Source organism: Cervus canadensis, chromosome 9 (assembly GCF_019320065.1).
Source record: "Cervus canadensis isolate Bull #8, Minnesota chromosome 9, ASM1932006v1, whole genome shotgun sequence".
Lineage (NCBI taxonomy): Eukaryota > Metazoa > Chordata > Mammalia > Artiodactyla > Cervidae > Cervus > Cervus canadensis.
Genome location: NC_057394.1, coordinates 80,625,968 through 80,645,895, shown reverse-complemented (window position 1 = coordinate 80,645,895; position 19,928 = coordinate 80,625,968). Strand labels below are relative to the sequence as shown.

The following is a 19,928-nucleotide window of genomic DNA, read 5'->3' as shown; positions in this document are numbered from 1 at the left end:
ACCTGCAGCTAGCAGTGTAAGTGATCACTCATTGGTCAGAGGGGAACCGAGGGCGTACAGGTGGGAGGGCAGGTGTGGGAGATGCAGGTGGGGAGGAGGGGCAGGTGGGGAAACCTGTGGAGCCTGCCCAGGAATTGGCTATGTCACCCGTGGGGTGGGGTTGTGCTCATCGCATGGGGACCCCAAGGAAAAGCCAGCTTATTTAGCAGGCAGGCTGGCCGTGTTAATGGGAGGGTGCACTGCAGCCCCCGGTGCCTCTGACGCACCTGCATCTGTGAAGGGCGAACTGGAGGACCTGGGGAAGGCCAGAGGGGCTGGGAGCCCACCCCTGCCTTCAGGTCCCTGGAAGCTTGCAGAGGCGAGAGGTGGCCAAGCTGGATTCTTTGGTTTCCAAGGGCAGACGGAGAGCACGGGTTTGAAGTGATAAAGACGCAGGCTTGAACTGAATATAGAGCTGGTGTTCACGAGAGGTTACAGCGTCTCCTGCCTGGGCAGTGTTCAGGAGAAGCCCCCAGGGGTGGGGCAGCCCAGAGGGGAGTCTGCACTGAGTGGTGGGCGGCTCTCCGGCCCTTCCCGCTCTGGCCACTGCATTTCCTGTAGCTGTCGAGACCTCGGCAGAGAGGACAGGTGGTTTATGTTATGAGCAGGCTCTGGACCTGGGAACGTTCTCAGCCCCTCACGATGCCTCCGTATTTAGGTGGTGGCGGAGCCCTTGTCTGTCTGGACCTCGCCGCGTCCCCGTGCCTCCGAGGACAGGACTCAGTCTCGTGGTGTCACTTTGTTCTGCACACACGTCTAAGTCTTGTCTTATTCGTGGCAGCTGGTCCTCTCCTCCCAGGACACTGTGCGGGTCGCTCTGGCCACATAGCGCTTTCAGGCCTCGTTTCCGCCTGATTCGTGACTGTGTTTCTTCTGTGTCGTAGGAAGACGCTCAGTGATTGAATGGACTGTGAGGTGTTGACATGGCCCAGATCTCCGTCTGGGTTATCCGAGTCTCTGGCTGGGGACTCAGCCCAGAGGTGTGGGCCAGCCGTGGCTCCACACAGCCGCGTCGTATCAGGAATCGATCATTTTATCTTCCTGTTATACTGGGTAGTTATTGATCATGAAATGAAGGGGGAGAAACTATTGTTTTTATGACCTTAGCATATAAATCTGTGATACGTACTTTTTAAATGAACAAATACTTAAAACTGGGAGAATTTTTCCTCATCTGCATCCTCTTAAGATAATTAATGTGGTTTTGTTAATTGTTAAATGAGTGTCCCTAGTTGGGGGTGGGCTCTGAATGTCAGCTGACATTATTTTTGTGTTTTATACAGCAGTACCTCTCCTGCTGCTTGTTTTATGTGTACACACACACACACACCCTATTCCTCACCAGGTGAAGCTCTCAGGGCCCCAGAACTGTGTCACACACACACACAGCACCAGGACCATGTCTTACACACACATACACACACACACACACACACCCTGTTCCTCACCAGGTGAAGCTCTCAGGGCTCCGGGACTGTGTCTTAAACACGCAGCACCAGGACCATGTCTTACATGCACACATACACACACACACGCACACACACCCTGTTCCTCACCAGGTGAAGCTCTCAGGGCCCCAGGACTGTGTCACACACACACACACAGCACCAGGACCATGTCTTACATGCACACACACACACACACGCACACACCCTGTTCCTCACCAGGTGAAGCTCAGGGCATCAGGACTGTGTCTCTCACACACACACACACACAGGGCACCAGGACCGTGTGTGCCCCTTGGCACTTCTACACAGGAGCTCCCTACATGTTGAGCTGAGCCATGGGGCCGGCTAAGTGTGTCCCTAGTGGCCCTGACCTGGGAGGTGTAAAACAACTCCAGCTGTGGGAGCTGAAGCTCAGATAACCAACCTGAGAGGCCAGGTGGAGCAACACAGAGGTTGCTGTTTTATCATATTGTTAGACACGCACTTTAGCTAAAACCATTCCTATTAGACATACTGATGAGACGTTTCTCTGAAGACGGTAGAGTCTGCATGTTCCGGGGTGCTCACCATCTTGTAAGTAGAGCTTGCTGTGTGCAGAGTGAAGATGGTTGATGCTGTGATCTCCTGGATGGAGAGGAGCTTAGAACCTGAGTCTGAGAAGGAAGGTGGCCCCGGAATGCAGTGCAGAAACCACCATCCTGGACCACATGTGTGTGTCGTATGTACGCAGCTCCCCATTTCCGGAAAACTGGAATTCAGAAGCTTAGGCGGGATGGCAGGGACCGAAATAGTAAACAAATCCTGATACAATCAGATTAGGTTAATTATTGGCAGATTACCAGTGAGTTATTTAGACACAACCTGTCCTCAGGTTAGATGTTTTCACATCACAGAGTTCCTTCTTTTGTGTTGACTTTGGACGTTGTAGGAACTAAGAGGAAAGGGCAAAATCCCAGGGACAGCTTTATTATCTTTTTAAAGTTTAGAACAAAATGCTGTTTAGAACAAAATGCGTTATTTCGTAAGTAAATTCAGTCATTTCTTTCACAGAAGAGTGTAGACCAAGTTCAGCTGAACCGCTTAGGAGCTGAGTGGCCTGTAATGTATCTGAAATGACCTGAACTCACGATCAAGCCACCTCTCCCTTCTCTGCCTCCTTTTTTTAGAAAAAGACATATTTTTCTAGACAGATACTTATCCTGGCTTCGTTCATTATCCTTGATCTGCATTATGACGCTGTAGTTTCAAAATAATAGTTTTTCCTTATTCTTCATTTTTTCTCCCCCCTCCCTTTTGTTTTTGTACTTCACAGGATAAGGGATTTTAAGTTAGTAGCAGTGTTTTAAGGATTAGGCTGTGATCTGAGGCCAGCGTGAGTACACTCTGATGCCCCCATGTTGAGGACTTTACTGGAGACCTGACCGGATGAGGACAGCCACGTCTTGGTGGGATTTTAAAGGGAGGAGTCCTTAAGCTCACTCAGTTTCTTCCTCTGTCCTTTGACTTCTTCATCCGTCTATTCAACAAATAATTGCATGTCTGCATGCCTTTCTCTTAGTGTTCCCTTTCCCAGATCTGGTGACCACCCCTCAGCTCAGAATCGCAAGCCTGCAACATTAGGAGCTGCACTGTTCCGTCTCGTGGCCACTAGCCACGCATTGCTGTGCGCATGAGTGTGTGCATGCTAAGTCACTTCAGTTGCGTCCAACTCTTTGCGACCCCATGCACTATAGCCTGCCAGGCTTCTCTGTCCATGGAATTTTCCCAGGCAAGAATACTGGAGTGGGTTGCCATGTCCTCCTGCAGGGGATCTTCCCGACCCAGGGATCGAACCCTCATCTCTTATGTCTCCTGCATTGACAGGTGGATTCTTTATCACTAGCACCACCTGGAAAGCCCCATGTACTGCTGTTTAATGTTAATTAAGAAATAAAATGGAAAACTCAGCTCCTCAGTAACACTTGTCAAGGTCAAGCAGTCACTCAAGTGCCGTCTGTGGCTTGGGCTGTACACAGACCAGTGTCCATCTGTGGAACACGTCCATCGCTGTGGCATGGGGTTGTGTATGGAGGAGCTGAGCCAGGCAGTGCTGCCTCTGCCCCAGGCCCACCCCTACCCCTGAGACACCCCAGTGCCCATCTGCCCCATCACCCAGTGCCTACGCCTCTCAAGCTCATTCCCATTAAAAACTTCTCCCCATCTCATTGTAGGTCTTGGTCATCTGTCGTCTGAATTAAGGCTGCAGTGTTACCAGGTTGTGAATTCCTCCCCTGTCCCCCATGGCTGCCACTGCTCCCCTGTGCTCTCGATACGACACGCATACATTCATCACATTGAACGCTGATTCCTCATCAATAGGACTTTTCTTCTGGGGCACCAAGAGGTTCTTGTGGGTGCAGTATGGGCTTTGACTTGACAGGGTCGGGACACACACACGAAACCTGACACATCACCCCAGCAGGTGTGTGTTCATTGAGCAGACAGAGGGAGGAACGGGTGGGTGAAGGAGGCCACTCGAGGTTGCGCTGTGAAGGCTGGAGCCAGTTCGGATGCATGGAAACCAGAAGAAAAGAGGCATTCGTGGTGGGGACCGTCAGAGATGCACGCCTGTTGGCAGGAAGTGAAGGGCGCTGTGCTCCCAGGAGGAGCCACGGAGGGGCATGTTCAGCACCATGGCCAGTGCCTCACCCAGGGACATAGACCTTTGGGTTACCGTGTTGATGGTGCGGCATATAACTGTGTTTCCCTGAGCTAGTGTGACATCTCTCCTTAGAGGCACTGCATTTCACACTTTGCAGTCTTCCCCTGTAACTTCCAAGGAGTTAAAGATTCACGTTCCCCTGTAAAGTGAGGCAGCACATTCACAGAGCCGAGTTAATTCTTCAAGCCCTTCACAGCTCCTGACTTAGCTTAGACATGTTTGCCAGTCAGTAGGAAAGAAGAGTACATGTGTGCACGTCCCAAGGAGGTCCTGTGATGCACGTTGTGTGATGTGGTAACTAAGAGCAATGGTGGTGGCCAGACAGCCTGTCCGGACTCTGCCTCTCCAAAGCCGTGTCATCTGGACAAGGCACCTTCCGATCACCCATTTCCTCTTTTTTTTAATAAGGGTGTTTACCTGTGTCAACCAAAGAAAACCACACAGCCTGAAAGTTGGGAGTTACGTTTCATTTGGGTGGGGGCCCTACTGAGGACTAGAGCCTGGGAGATAGCCTCGCAGTTTCTCTGAGGGACTGCTCCAAAGAGGTGAAGGGGGAGCCAGGATAAACTGGAGTTTTGTTGGGGAAAAATGAACAAACATGTAGTTGAACATCAGAAGGTCACTAATAATCATAAAAGATGGACGTCCTAGTTTAATGATTTTAGTGCTTTTCTGTTTGGGGGAAGATGCAGGGATCTGGGCTCATGGAACATAGTCCTTCATCCTCTGTCTTGACTGCCTAGGGCTGGTATCCTGTTTTTCTCAATTCTGAATTCCCTCAGGGCTGACTTGTCAGGGCAGCTGCTATGGCTGCTGGTTGGATGGTGGGCAGCGTTCTTTGTTTATTGAAATGGCAGGGAGCATGGTTCTGTCCTGCCTTGCGAAGGTTAAGTGTGAGTTACATGTTAGCATTCTGCTTGGTCTTCAGTGAGACAATTACCACTAGATAACTGATAACAGAATATTAGTTGCATAGCCTTTCACATGAATGGGGAAATCCACACTTGTGTTTCCCGAAGAAAGAGGTAACCCAGGGCTGTAAATACAAAGCGTCACCCAGGACACGTGTATGTGGACACCGGCCTTGCCCTTATGCACAGCTAGCAGATATATATAATAACCTTATCCAAAGTGAAACATACATGCTGGTTACTTTCAGAATCATGCAGATGTGGTGATCTGGTTCAGGAGAAATTTGGCCTGGATCATCTAAAACCCAGAGATTCTTCTCTGTCATTGAAAATAGGATGGTCGCTTATGCAAATGGCTTAGGGAAAAGTAATTTTTAATTTTGTGTAATCAAGCGCCTGCCGTACAGCTGCTCCTGAGAAAGGGGAAGGAAGTCATGTGCTGCTGTTAATTTTAAGTGAGCAAACGAGGAGGACATATGTGGATCAGAGTGTCATTGAACGATCTATTTTTTTTTTTCCACACTTTCAAAAGGATGGTGATGATCCTAACTCTGGGTGTTCGTTGTCTGCTGGCCCATGTACAGCTCACAACACAGCCCTTTCTAGACTTCAGGTTGCTCACCTTGCCTAAGGACATTGTATCCTGTCCTTTCCTGGGCCTCCTTTCCTAGCGTCACCCCTCCCCAGCCGCCCTTGATCTCCCGGGAAGCTTTTGCTCTCCTACACCCACTTCCGGGCTGCTCTGACCTTGCCTGCACCTGCTGTGTTGTGTTGTACATGCCAGCGTCGGCCATCCTCACAGGGTTGAGCGGGCATCCTCTCAGTCATTTTTGTGTCCGCAGTGTTGAAAAGGCGGGGCCAACTTATGCCAGGTACTTGGAAAAGTTTTTTTGGATGAATGAATGCTTGTTCACTATAACTTTCTTAACTGTATTCGCCATAGTGAACCATAACTCTGTTTGGGTAGGAAGCTATACTGTTTTTGGCACCGCATAGCTTCTTCTAAGAGAAGGCAATGGCACCCAACTCCAGTACTCTTACCTGGAAAATCCCATAGATGGAGGAGCCTGGTAGGCTGCGGTCCATGGGGTCGCTAAGAGTCAGACACGACTGAGCAACTTCACTTTCACTTTTCTCTTTCATGCGTTGGAGAAGGAAATGGCAACCCACTCCAGTGTTCTTGCCTGGAGAATCCCAGGGACGGGGGAGCCTGGGGGTCTGATGTCTATGGGGTCGCATAGAGTCGGACACGACTGAAGTGACTTGGCTTAGCTTCTTCTCACTGGTGAACAGTGTTTAACTTCAGGTGACTCTGTAGACTTGCTGTTACTGTCAGTCATCCTGGAAACACTAGGGTCAGTTCGGCTCACATGGAGTCTTTGTCACTGTTTTATCCCCATATGTGCTATTGAAATATTTTTGAAGTGATCACCAAAATTTTTATGGACTTGAAATAAGAGTTCTTGTGCAGAGGGTTGGTATTCCATTAATTGAGGGTGGTCACAAGCCTACATTGTGTGTGAGCAGTTCCACTGAACAGACCTGTGATTTACTGGGCTTTTGTGTTTCTTCCCTTTGGCTGTTATTTACTCGACTCCTTGAAGTTACTTGCAGAGCTTATTCCAAGAAAAGGAGTGGGAGTCATATCAGAATGCACATTCCTTATTAGCTCCCTGCTAATTAAAAAAGAACTAGTTCTGGGACTAGAGCTTTGCTGATGAGATAATCAAAATGTGAAATTTGAATTTTAAACTTTCTTGGAGACTCGAATGCATTTTGCTTGCCAGTATTTAATTTTATTTTTTCCTTTTTAGCTTTAATTTTGATTGCTGTTACTACTGATACCTGAGCCAGTGGTGATGCTACCTAGGGGACATTTCTGCAACCCATAAGTCAACAGCTACATGGTAAGTGTGTATGCATTTCATCATTAAAGCCATTTAATTTCTATAACATTGTAGTTCAAAATGTTAATTTGAAATAGAATAGGATAAAATATGTTAATGTTTCTAAATATTAAATATTAATATAATTTAACATATAAATATTAACAGCCAGGTAACATATCAAGCTTTTGTTCCTAGTCAACAGTAAGAATTTGAAAGAGGAAAACTGAAATTTGATATCTTAATTTCCTGTTAATTTTTACGTGAACCACAAATGTGGCTATGCAGTTTCTGACTCATTAAACTGGGTCTCATTTTTCTCCCCTGTGTATTTTGCCCATTTACTTCAGAATTGTCCTAGTCAGTGAAACAAAGCAAGAAAAAGAAATATAAGGTATATGGATAGGGAAAGAGGCGAAAGCAGATTCAGGGTTCCCCTCGCCAGGGGCCTCAGAAATGTGGGTTCGCCTGCTAGCCTCTGATATATCAGGGAGGGTAGGGGCTGGGAGTCGCTGTTGAATACCAGCCCGTACTGTCTACTCAGTGTTGGTTTCTGTGGTTGTGATCTGAAACTCAAGAAAGCAAGGCAACACATTTATATCACTTGCGAGTTTAAATTACTGTTTTCTTTTAAGTTTAAAGTTAAAAGTCAGCATCGTTTATTGGGAGGTCTTATTTCGACATTTTCTTCTTTCTGTTAATGTAACTGGAAAGCTGTGTATAGTACTTAAAAGTTATGCATTGGTTTCAACTTCATTAAATAGCCTTTGTTTTTTTAAAGAAAAAGGCTATCTGAAACAATGTTAAGAGGTCCTCTCAAATTCTGTGATAGTATAGCAACATTATTTGTTAACTGTGTTATAACTGTCACTTGGCTTTGGAGGAGTTAACAATTGTTCTGTGTGCTTGCTGTCATGTCTTAGAGTATACGGACATGTTTTGCGTAATAATATAGGATCCCCTGGAGAAGGGCAGGGCAACCCACTCTTGCCTAGAGAATCCCATGGTCAGAGGAGCCTGGTGGGCTACAATCCATGGGGTTGCAAAGAGTGGGACACAACTGAAGCGACTTGGCACACACACACAATCTTGATAAGCTGCTGAAAACATTGAAAAACATTCCTCAGGGCACCTTGGAGACCGTGGACCCTCACTTGGTGATGCTGACGGAGGATGTTAGTTGCAGAAACATACTAAGACTTTGGCACCTGCCATAGCTGGTTTGGAGTTGAAGTTCTTGCACTTACTAGTCACATCACTCTGGATAAGTTACTTTTTGAGCCCTGAGTTCTTAATCTGTTAAGTTTATCTTTATCTGCCAGCCTATAAAGTTGTAGTGGGTATCAATGACATATAAAATGCTTACATATGTATTGATAACATGTTCCCATTTATCATGTGTAACCAATTTACCATCATCAGCTTTATGATTTTGTTTCTTTGGTTGATTTTCTGTAAAATGACATGTCCAAACGTGGGTTGGAAGAGAAGTTCCAGGCACAGATCATTTCAGAAAGGAGTGAGTTTATTGAGAACAAAGAGCAGAGATCATGTGGGCACCACGAGTGCAGCAGGCTGACCTCCTGACCGACCAGGGCAAATCACTGCTTTTTGGGGATTAATTGAATGCTTTTGAACTGTGGTGTTGGAGAAGACTCTTGAGAGTCCCTTGGACTGCAAGGAGATCCAACCAGTCCATCCTAAAGGAGATCAGTCCTGAGTGTTCATTGGAAGGACTGATGATGAAGCTGAAACTCCAATACTTCAGCCACCTGATGCGAAGAAACAACTCATTGGAAAAGACCCTGATGCTGGGAAAGATTGAAGGTGGGAGGAGAAGGGGATGACAGAGGATGAGATGGTTGGATGGCATTGCCAACGCAATGGACATGAGTTTAAGTAGGCTCCGGGAGTTGGTGATGGACAGAGAAGCCTGGCATGCTACAGTCCATGGGATTGCAAAGAGTCGGACATGACTGAGCAACTGAACTAAACCAGTGTGTATAGCTTCAAAACAAAGAAAATTTCTGCTGGAAGGGTGGCATTAGATGAATGGTTAGGGTGCTATAGGGAGAGTACTGGGATGGGCATTTTTGCCTAATTTGGGGTCTTTTGAAAACTGGCTGGTAAGATTCAGGGGGGCTATTTGGCAATAGTTACAAGGGGCCCAGTCAGTTCCAGAGATGACCTTAGTACTGGGCTCAGCTTCTGTGGCCTTGGGGCAGGACTCTGCATCACCTGGAAGCCTGAATGATCCTTTTGGAGATGATGATAATCCACCTTTTGTACTGTGTTGGAACCAATAGGATGCCGGGTGTGCTCTTTGAGACCGAGTGTTGCAAATTTTAGATACTTCACTAGTACATCACTTCCTGCTTTCATAGTGCAAACAATTGAGAGTAGTTAACTAAAATAGCCGTTCAGTTTATCTTAACTTTCTTCCATGAGCACAGCTTCTAGTTGCCAAAAATACTGCCATCAGGATGCTTTTGGTTTCTAAAAATACAGAGACTCCACAGATTCATAGCACGTGTACTGGGGAACAGTTGATAGGTTCTACAGATTTACTGCTATTTTGACCTTACTTTATGTCATTCATATGAATCACCAACATTTGACTATTTTTGACCAACAAAAGTGGTAATTTTGTATGGTTCAAGTTGATATTTCAGGCTATGCCGATAGTGTTTTCTTTACACGATTGGCAAATGATCTGCTTTTGTATCTTATAGTTCATTTCCTCCAGGACCTTAAATTTATTTTTAATGCATTTTGGACTTCCGTTCATTTCTCTGGTGACTGTCATTCTCAGATGGTTGCTGTAAAGGAGTAGGGTGGGGAAAAAGGAGAGCTGCGTCTTTCTTAACGAGAAGAGGAGATGCTGACTTACCTCCAGGAAGACTCTCCATTTACGGTCAAGTGAGTGGACAGAAACAAAAACTAGAGCCTTTTGAGAATCAAACCTTGAGTTCATAGGTCATATAGTAGAGTCTGAGCCCCTGAGAATTCTTTGAGATTCATATTTTTCAGAAAGCTCTGTCTCCCTCACAAGTCTTAAAGCACTCTCGATGGCTTCAGCTTCTTCATGTGTTCTTAGGAAAATAATGCAGTGGCCGCTCAACTTAATCTTGTGTTTGTCAAGTGTCTATAGGTCACATGTTTATTGTACTTCGGATCAGAAGTTGACTATTTTAGTTTTATTTAAAAGGGCATTCACGTAACAGACACTTAGTGTGGATCCTAATGAATACCGCAGGAATAATACTGCAGAAGGCAGCTCGTGAGCCTGGCCTGCTCATCACAGTGTGATCACAGCCCGGTTGTGGTGCTGATAAACCGTCCTCCCCTTCCTGTCCAGTTAAAGAGGAGAGGGGAGGGATGGGGCTAGTTCTTTAATGTGTCAAGTAAGCCTCGATCCCTTCACAGGAGTAGTGTCTGGGGGTTTGGGGTCCACTTTTCGGCATTCCCGACCTTGCTCGTGTGTAGTCTCATCGCGGCCCTTGGAGGTGAGCAGCTGGTGTTGTTGCTCCCGTGTTGTAGGTGAGGACTGGGGTTTAGTGGAAGAACTCGGGTTCGGCTCAGTGGTCTGGCTTGTCTGGCTGCGGTGCGGGAGGGAGGCGGGGCCCGGCAGAGCAGCTGTCTCTGCTCAGCACTCACCCTCTTTGCAGTACTGACTTGGGGCCTGCTGAGGGGGGAACTCATCCCCTGAGGAGGAGGGAACTCTGCAGAAGGAAACTTTTCCTCGGAACTGAGCTAGCGTTTCAGTCTGCTGGATTCACTGAGCCATTAACTGTGGCCTTTTGTGTCCGTCCCCCACGACCCCCCGCCCTCACCCCACAAGCTTCCTTTGTCACCTGCGCTCTGGCCGACTAACTGTAAATCCAAGGTTCCCATGGCCCCATCTGAGCTTCATGGTGCCCAAAGCCCAGGAAGCCAGTTTTCCCACCAGACTCATGGCAGCGTTGTTAGAAGGACCTTCAAGGACACGATGCGCAGTTCGATGATGAGGACAGAGGGCAAAATCTTGTGGGCCCCGAGCCCCTGGAGCTTCTGTCCCCGTGAGCTTGGTCTTGAAGTTCACCCTCCTGGCACGTAAATGCATCTGGTGCATGAAGCTGGGAGCCCTTGAACCCCATCATTTTGGGAGTATGGTGGCTTCGTGACAGACACGATGCATTAGGTCATCGGCAGTGGGTAATGGGACTCAGCCTCTAGCCGCTGTCCTCTCCTCAGGGGTTCGGGGGTAAGACTGAAGCTTCCAGCCTCCTACTCACTGGGTTGGTTCCCCTGATAACCAGTCCCCATCCTTGGGGAGGGTCCAGAGTCACTTCAGTAACATCCACAGGTGTGGTTCAATGGGGTTGGCTTGTTTGTGGCAAAAGACACCTTTATAGCTCTTGTCACTTAGGAATTCCGAGAGTTTTTGGAGCTCTGTACCATCGATGGAGATGAAGACCAAATATATATATATTTGTTACTATAAATCACAGTATAATAGTTACATAGATGGAGTCCTGCATCGTTGTACTGTTTTTTGGTCTGACTTTGGTTCAGTGTGATCATCCCAGGTTCATCCACGTTGTTTCCCGGATCAGTGATTCATTCCTCGCTGTTGCTGAGAAGTGCTGTTTGTTTATCTACTCACCTGTTGATGAATTTGGGCTTGTTTCTATTCTGGGGTTGTTTTTGGCTTTTACAGATGAGGGCGTATGATCGTTCATGTACAGGTCTTTTTTTGGGCGTGTGCTTTTACTTCTTCTGCGTGAGTTCCCAGGCATGGAGTAGATCCTAGGATCATCCTGAGAAGTGTGTGTTTAATCTTTTGAGAACCTGCCAGACTGCCGTAGTGATTGGGTCGTTTTCCATTCCCTTCTGCAGAGAACTCTGCTCTGTCCACATCCTTACCAAACATTCAGTGTGGCCGGTGGTTTTACCTTATCCATTCTAACAGGTGTGCCCACCACCTCCTAGTGGTTTCAGTTTGCATCTCTTTCATGATAGACTGATGGCTCTGGGGCTTCTTCTTATAGCAGACAAGCAATGAGACAGGAGCCAGTGGTGAACGCACGGGGGCAGAGGAATGTCATCCTTGCCCTCTGCTCTCTGCCTTTTCAGTTAGAACTGGGTGTTAGCATCCACCTGAAGGGTTCACGTGTCAAGGAAAGGTGCATGACTGTTTATGTATCACTGTGTTAGTCCATAGACAGAACTCTGCTTTCCCCACCCAGAGATACTTATTTAGTTGTAAAGGGTTTTGAGCAAAGACTGGATGATTTTTTTAAAATAATGGGATGCTGCTTCTAAGCCTTGGAAGGCAGCTCTGCTCCCCACTGTACCTCGGATCTGCTTCTAAGCCACAGCTGTGAACGGCACTCCTCCACCACCCCTGTGTTTAGTGAGTGGCCTCCATGTGCCACGCATGGGGTCGGCGATGCAGTGCGACCCCGCCCCTTCCCCCTCTTCCCCGCCAGTGAAGTCTTTCCAGTTGTGTTTTAACTTCCCGGGAAATGGGAAATACCTTAAACTAGTGCTTGTCACCCTGGATTGTAACTTCATTTATATGCCTGTCTCTCTCACTGAACCTTTAATTCCTTGAGGAAAGGGAATTTTGTCTTATTTTTTGCTGTTTATTCTCTGCATTTCCACTGGCTGAAGTATAATCAAAATGCAGATGTTTGGCGTGCAGGCGAATCCAATGTGGATGTTTCTGGAATCCAGCTAAGTGTATCTAACTGGAAGGAAGGAAAGCCTATGAGAGCCCGGGACCCTTGGAGAGCAGTGGCTCTGTTGATCAGAAGAGGAACCTGAGACCTCTCTCGGTTAAGATGTCTCCCAGGGCCGCGCGGTGTTAGTGGCAGGACCCCGTATTCTCTGTCTCTCATCCTGCAGAAGTGGACAGACTGTGTCCTAGTAGCAAAGTCAGGACGTTGATCCCAGTGAACCACGACTGGTGAACCGTCTGTGATCCTTCCCCCGCCCCGCCCCTCACTTGATCACGACTTTCATCTGAAGCTTAACTAGGAAGAGGCCAGGCGGTATCTCTCTAGAAGGTCACAGAATGGGCTGGGCCTTGGGGAAGCCCAGGTTCCCCCTCTGACTGCGGACACGTGACCTCCTGGGATGTCAGCCGGCAAGCGGAGTGCTGTAAAACTGGGGAGCAGCCGCAACCTTGCCCTTGACAGTGGACAGTACGGCGGAGTCAGAGCACAGGCTCTATGTGGCCAGTTTTTCTGGGATCATGTTTATTCTGAGGACAGAATTCCTGCATACCTGTCAACATGATCACAGATCCAAACACGGGCAGCCAGCACCGCGATCTCCCAGAAAAAGTGGACCATCACCGAAAGATAATGAGGTCATTTCACTGAAAATATACAGTGGGTACTTCCCTGATGGTCCAGGGGTTAAGAATCCTCCTGCCGGTGCAGGGGACGCAGGTTTGATCCCTGGTTGAGGAACTAAGACCCCACATGCTGCAGAGCCACTAAGCCCAGGCACTACAACTGCTGAGCCTGAGAGCCGGTGCACCTAGAGCCCACGCTCTGCAACAAGAAAAGCCGGTGTGATGAGAAGCCCACACACCACAACTAGAGAGTAGCCCCCATTTGCCACAACTAGAGAATGCCCACAAGCAGCAATGTAGACCCAGGGCAACCAAACGTAATAAATTAAAAAAGAAGACACAGGAATCTTAAATGTTGTGTGTATGTTCAACAGCAGACCTTCAAAATAGATAAACAAAAACTGATGGAGCTCAAGGGAGAAATTGACAGATCCACAGTGATCACTGACAGCTCCAGCCCCCCTCTCAGTAATTCATGGAACGAGGGTATTAGAAATCAGCCAAGGATACGGAACATCTCAGCAGCAGCGTCAGTCACTGCAGCCGATACACAGTCTTTTGAAGCACGTGTGAGGCATTCTCCAAGACACACCGTTTTCTGGGCCGTAAAACAAAGCAGATTTAAAAGAATTAAAATCAGACAAAGCATGCCCTCTGATCACAACAAAATTAAACTGAAAACCACCAGCAGTAAGAGATCTGGAAAAACTGACTAATTGTGTTTGTCTCACTCAGATGGCTTTGGCTGCTCACCCAAAAGACATCTTCCAGATGGTTCACATGGAAGGGATGGTCACAGAAAGAGATGCTCTGAGAACTTCATACTGTTTTAAACATCTGTGGAGTTGCTTCCTTAATTTCTTTCTTTCTTTTTTTTTTTTAAGAAAAAAGGTATTCCAGTTAATCATTCTATGGGATAACTGAAGAGCTTCGTTGTATGGAATTTTTAAAAGAGATTAGATGAGTTATTGGAAGATAGGAAAGTTGCCTGAAAGTAGAAAGCATATTGATACGATTCTGAAATTCTTTTATCATTTGACTTGAATTGTAATGAAGAGTACTACTGGAAGTTAAATGCCAGTATGCAGGCGTCTTGTTGCGTAATGAGTAAAATCACAGGAAAAATTCAGATTTAGATTAATTGTACAGTAAGCAAAATTAGATGGGAAATAATTTTAAGTATTTTATTTTAGCCATGCTTAACTAGAAATTGTGCATACATCATGTTTCTATAAAAGTAGGATGTGCTGTCTGTATATCTTTGAAATCTGTAACGTTTATATAAGTAGTTCGACATCTGTTGCGTGTTTAGCCAGTTCACTCACATAGAAGTGATAGGATAATGCAGATTCCTGGGCAAGAGTCTTTTTCCAGGGAGTCGAAGCTCCAGGCGCGTTGCACTGGGACTGTGAGCTTCTGAAACCATCTTTCTCATTTTCAGGTCGTGAGCCATGCCCTTAGTGAAGAGGAACATCGAGCCCCGGCACCTGTGCCGGGGAGCCCTGCCCGAGGGCATCACCAGCGAGCTTGAGTGTGTGACCAACAGCACCCTGGCCGCCATCATCCGCCAGCTGAGCAGTCTGAGTGAGTCCCCTCGCCTCAGGCTCCCTCCGTTCCGATTGCCAGTGACGTGTTAATTTTAATGACTTCAGCCAAGTGATTTCAGTTCAGTGGTTCTGGGATTGTCCAAAGAAGAGGCTTTGGAGGAAAGAGCCTTCCTCCCTCCTGAAAATTTCCCAGCATGAAATGAGCTGTCTGCCCTCTCTGGTCTGCTGACACCAGCTTGGTGTGATCACGTTGGAATTGACTGGTTCGCAGATGACTAGATAAGACCAAATGTGTAGTTTAAAGTAGTGTTCATTGTTAAAAGCTTATTATACATAAGGATAAAGTCATTGGTAGTTGTTTTTTTTTAAGTGAGTTACTTATTACACTTGGACAGGACTAATCTTTTTTTTAAACGTGGTGAATTGAGAACTGGTGCTATGTCTGGCATAGAGTGGAGGCTCGATACATGTTTGTTGATTGAATAAGATTTCAACTGAATCAGAGGATCCAGCCTGAAACCAGTGAGACTTGCCGATTTTAACCTTCTAAAAGTTAAAGTTCGGGTACTGACTTCCAAATGGAGGTCAGCAATGAGCTGCTGGTGACACATATGCAGTGCTATGTACACATCACACGCGTGGGTTACAGACATGTAAGCAAACACAAGCATAAGGAGGAGAGGGCTTCCTTTTTTTCCAATTTTGAACATTAGTATGAGATACACAAGGAATACTCCATTTCTTAAGACTTATTTGTGCATGAAAATGCTTTTCCTCCAAAGCTTTTTGAAGTTGCAGTCTTTCTGCCTAACTTTTACATTCACGTCGTGATCTTGTTTTCTCACTTCATCCCACTCCTTTTCGGTTTAGATGGTTCACACTGCATTTTGGGTGACAGGTTTTCACAGTTAAATTTTCAGAACCTCTGTTAATAATGAGAAAATCCTCCATGAAATTTCACGTCCCGGTCACCTCAAGCACAGGAGAGTGGTTTAAAAAAAAAAAAAAACACAACTCAAGTACTTTTATTTGTTTTGAAGAAGAAACATAACAGATGAGTTTTTTTTTCTTTAAAAGAATTGTACTGTGTTGTTATGGATATATTTTTGATATATGATACCTATAATCGTTGGCTGAGGCCAGAATAACCTGGAAATTACTTAAAATGTGTTTCAAAATAGATTTCTTCTGGAGTCTGAACTAATTATAATTGATTTTTGGTAGCGGTTGTTGATAAAATGTGTAGATTCATGTTACAAGAGGACACCATGTAGATTATTGAAGGGTGAACGTGTTTCTGTGTGCCTTCATGTATTTCTGTAAGAATGCTTTTCAGTCTCTTGTTTTTATGCCTGAAGCGTCTATGGGCATGGGGTCTACGTGAGGAAAACCAACATGAACTATTACGGTTGTTAATAATCATGCCGTGTTCCGTACAGCGTTGCATCAGCCGTGTCTGTGGGGCCTGTTTGTAAGTGGAGCCGCCCACACGGTCTGGTCTGTTCCGTGGAGCCCCCTCTGGGCAGACTGAGGGCCGCCCGTCCGAGGGCTTCTGAATCTTCACCCTGGGGACCCACGGGTGTGCTGTGTCACTCGGCAGGCAGAGGGTTGAGGCTGCTTGTCAGCTCATCTCACAAGAAGCAAGTTACCCTGGGCTGTCCAGGTGGGCCCAGTGAAAACCGGGGGTCCTTTAAATGGGCAATCCGGAGTCATTAGTTCTCTAGTGCAGCGGTCCCCAACCCCTGGGCCACAGACCACTGCCTCCCGTCAGGTCAGTGGTAATGTTAGAGTAGAGATAAAGAGCATAGCAAGTGTAGTGTGTTGGATCATCCTGAAGCCAGCCCCTTGCCTCCGATCTGTGGAAGAATTTTCTGCCACAAAATCGGTCCCCCAAGACCAAGAAGGCTGGGGAGCACTGCTCTCGTGGGTCTAGGGGAGGAAGAACAGAGCCAGGGCCAGAAGGCATCTCTTTGGTCTTTTCCAGAAGGAAGACTTAGCAGTGGAGGGCCTGGTGCACCTCTGGTGTCTCTCTGGTTCTCTTTACATCTGTGGGGGGATAGTTCAGCGTCATGAAGGGATAATAGATACCAAATAGTCCCTCAGAATGCAAACAGAACTCACATATGACCCAGCGATTCCACTCCTGGATTTATATCCAGAAGAAAATGTATACTAACTGGAAAACATTCTTCAGCAGCCTCTGTGTTCCTAGCAGCACTGTTTGCAAAAACTGAGAGGTGGAAGCAGCCTGACTGTCCATTGACAGACCAATGGACAGAGACAGTGGGCTGCAGATACACACATACATGCAGGAGAATATTACTCTGCCATAAAAAAGAGTGAAATTCTGCCATTTGCAGCAATGTGGACGGACCAAGAGAATATTATACTTGGTGAAATAAGTGTCAGAGAAAGACATACTGCATATCACTTATATGTGGAATCTAGAAAATAAATGATTGTATATAGCAAAACAGAAACAGACTCACAGATACAGAAAACAAGCTAATGGTTACCAGTGGGGCAGAGGGAGGGGCAAGATATGGGTGTGGGATTAAGAGATACAAACGACTATGTACAAAGCAGATAAGCAACAAGAATCTACTATATATAGCACAGAGAATTATAGCCATTATCTCGTAATAGCTTTTAATGCAGTATATAACCTGTAAAAATACTGAATCACTGTGCTATTTAACTGAAATGAAAATAATATGTAAATCAACTTTACTTCAGTGAAAAAAAATTAGTGTGTTACTTGGTTTTCCAGCAATGGAGTATTGATATTTTTTTCTTCAAATAATGACAGTTTCGTGTAGCAATGAACATTGAATTGGGAGTGCTTTTTCATCATTTTCCTTGATTAATTATCTGAGTGCTCTTGTCCTTTTCACCTAGTTGCTCAATTAAAATTATTGTCTTGCAGTCAAATTCCTTCCGATATTATAATATAATTCTAATAGAATTTGCTTTAAAAAGGAGACAGAGCATTTGTGTCCAGTCCATTTCTGTGCCTCCCAAGCCAGTTTCCGCTTCTCTCTCTACGTTCTTGCAGTAATAGCTTTCTTTTCCTTTCGTATGAAGGCCCCCAAGATGTCACAAGGAAAGGAATTAGACCTTAGGTACCCCCTGCCCAGAGTTTTTGGTTATATTTGATGGTACTAATAAGATAGTATAGAGAACTTAGCACAGGATAACATGAAAGGAAAAAATTACCATTTTTTTTTAATTAATCACAGGAAGTCATTGATAATGGTTCATATATATATCATTCTAAAAGTGATTTCTCATACATCTGGTTTTATAGCCTATTCTCACTTGGTAGATATTCAGCATCTAAGATACATTTTTAATAGCTAGAGATTATTATATTGATATACCATGAATAACCATTATCTTGCTGTTGCGCATACATATGTTTCTTTGGGGAAACACTGTCATAATTCTTGTATAAAACTAGTACTTACATCTCAAATCTTTTTTGGCATCTCTCTTTTCTTTTTTTTTTTAAGATTTCATCTTATATGTCATCAAGCTTCCTCCCACAGAGCTAAGATCATCCTTACCAATGGTATAAAAATTCTGAGACTATCAGTTTTAAACATGAGTCTCTTTAAAAAAAAAGATTACAAAACCTATTTTCCATTTAATTTCTACATTGAGTACTTGTATAAATGAGAAGGAAAGTCTGTTTTCTTCTCAGTTTTTTAATTAGTGATTAATATTTTTATTAATACTCTTTATGTATTATGTCTCATATCAAACCAAATGCTAAATTGAATCAAAATACTTTTCTTGATGGCTTGAAGCATAATACATTTGCTTTATGTAATTGGATCTGAAATTCAGGGTTGTGTTAATTGATTATACCAAGTGCAGTTTTAGTCAGAAGAGAGATTTTAAGTGTTTTGAAGGCATGCGCTGAATAGATTTCTTGGATGTTTTTAGCCAAATGGAAGATTTGAGGGGGAAAAAGGGAAGATTAAATATAATATATGCAAGAGATAGATCACAAGTTCATTACCATGCAGGTTCAGGCTAGGCTAAGGGTGCTTTGAGAGAAGAGGGGTTTATGTACTAGACAGAGTTGACTGGAAGAAACAGCATGAATTTTTAAAAATTTACTGCCTCAAACTGAGATACGTGTTTACATCTCTTGTGGATAAAAATAGAAAGCCAGTGAAGGAGGTAAGCAGTCCTGTGTATGTGTATGTGTAAAGTAAGGCTCTGTCAGCCACAGAATTGAAGGTAAGTGGAAGAATCCCCTCCTGACAAAGACAGGGCTGTTGGAAACTGAAGCGTTTTCCCTCACCCATCCCTCACCTGGAGCATCAGACGTGTTTCCTCAATAGAAGTAATGACACCGGGGTTGTTTCTCACCTCTCCCTGCTCTGGGCTGACTGCATCGCGGCAGGATTTAAATGCAGACTGATTCTTCCTAACACACGTGGAGAGCCAGCTATCAGACCTCTCTGCCTTCATCATCTGTGTTCTTCCCGTCTCATGAGTTCATAGGCCTACGGTAACGTTTCATAAGTGACTTACAGGTGTCTTTCTGACTGTTGCGATCTGCACTGTTACTATCACCTAAAAACGTTGAGGGAAGGTTTTCAAGGTTTTTAATGTTTTTTTCTAAAATTGTCCAAACCATGACACCACTGTCCCATCAGTCCATGACTATGATCATCAGCAGTCTCAGGTCAGTTGTGTTCCTCCTCGACACAGGGCCTTTCGTAAGGGTAGGTCTACTGTGTCTGTTTCTTTCTCTACCAGCCTTTTACACACGTGGTCCAGCCAAAAAATAAAGTAGGAGACTCATGGGAAGGGAGAAAAGCGTGACACCCGATCAAGAAAAAGAGAAGTTACAGAAAGAAGCAGGAACCACAGATGACCCCAGCCTGGCATTCCAGACATGGAAGTCACACCCACCTTCATAAGAAAAGATCTCAGCAGCTTCTCTTAGATCATCGGAGAACTGAGGTCACAGGACAAACCACTGCCCCAGAACTGGGAAAGACAGATTCCACCAGGATATGGGAGGTTTGAACGACAG

The 19,928-nt window shown here is 45.4% G+C and overlaps 1 protein-coding gene across 3 annotated transcripts in view; it reads left to right on the top strand.

The window, feature by feature from the left end:
* Positions 1–19,928, top strand: part of WASF3 (WASP family member 3) — a 73,374-nt gene that overhangs the window by 27,808 nt on the left and 25,638 nt on the right. For 2 of the 3 annotated variants that reach the window (XM_043478069.1, XM_043478066.1), the window contains exons 2-3: positions 6,914–7,006; positions 14,770–14,912. In XM_043478069.1, the coding sequence (XP_043334004.1) occupies positions 14,780–14,912 (133 nt within the window). In that variant the 5' untranslated portion in view covers positions 6,914–7,006; positions 14,770–14,779. Of the gene's footprint in view, positions 1–6,913; positions 7,007–9,797; positions 9,905–14,769; positions 14,913–19,928 lie in introns of all 3 variants that reach the window. The other variant, XM_043478067.1, reaches the window with a different exon arrangement.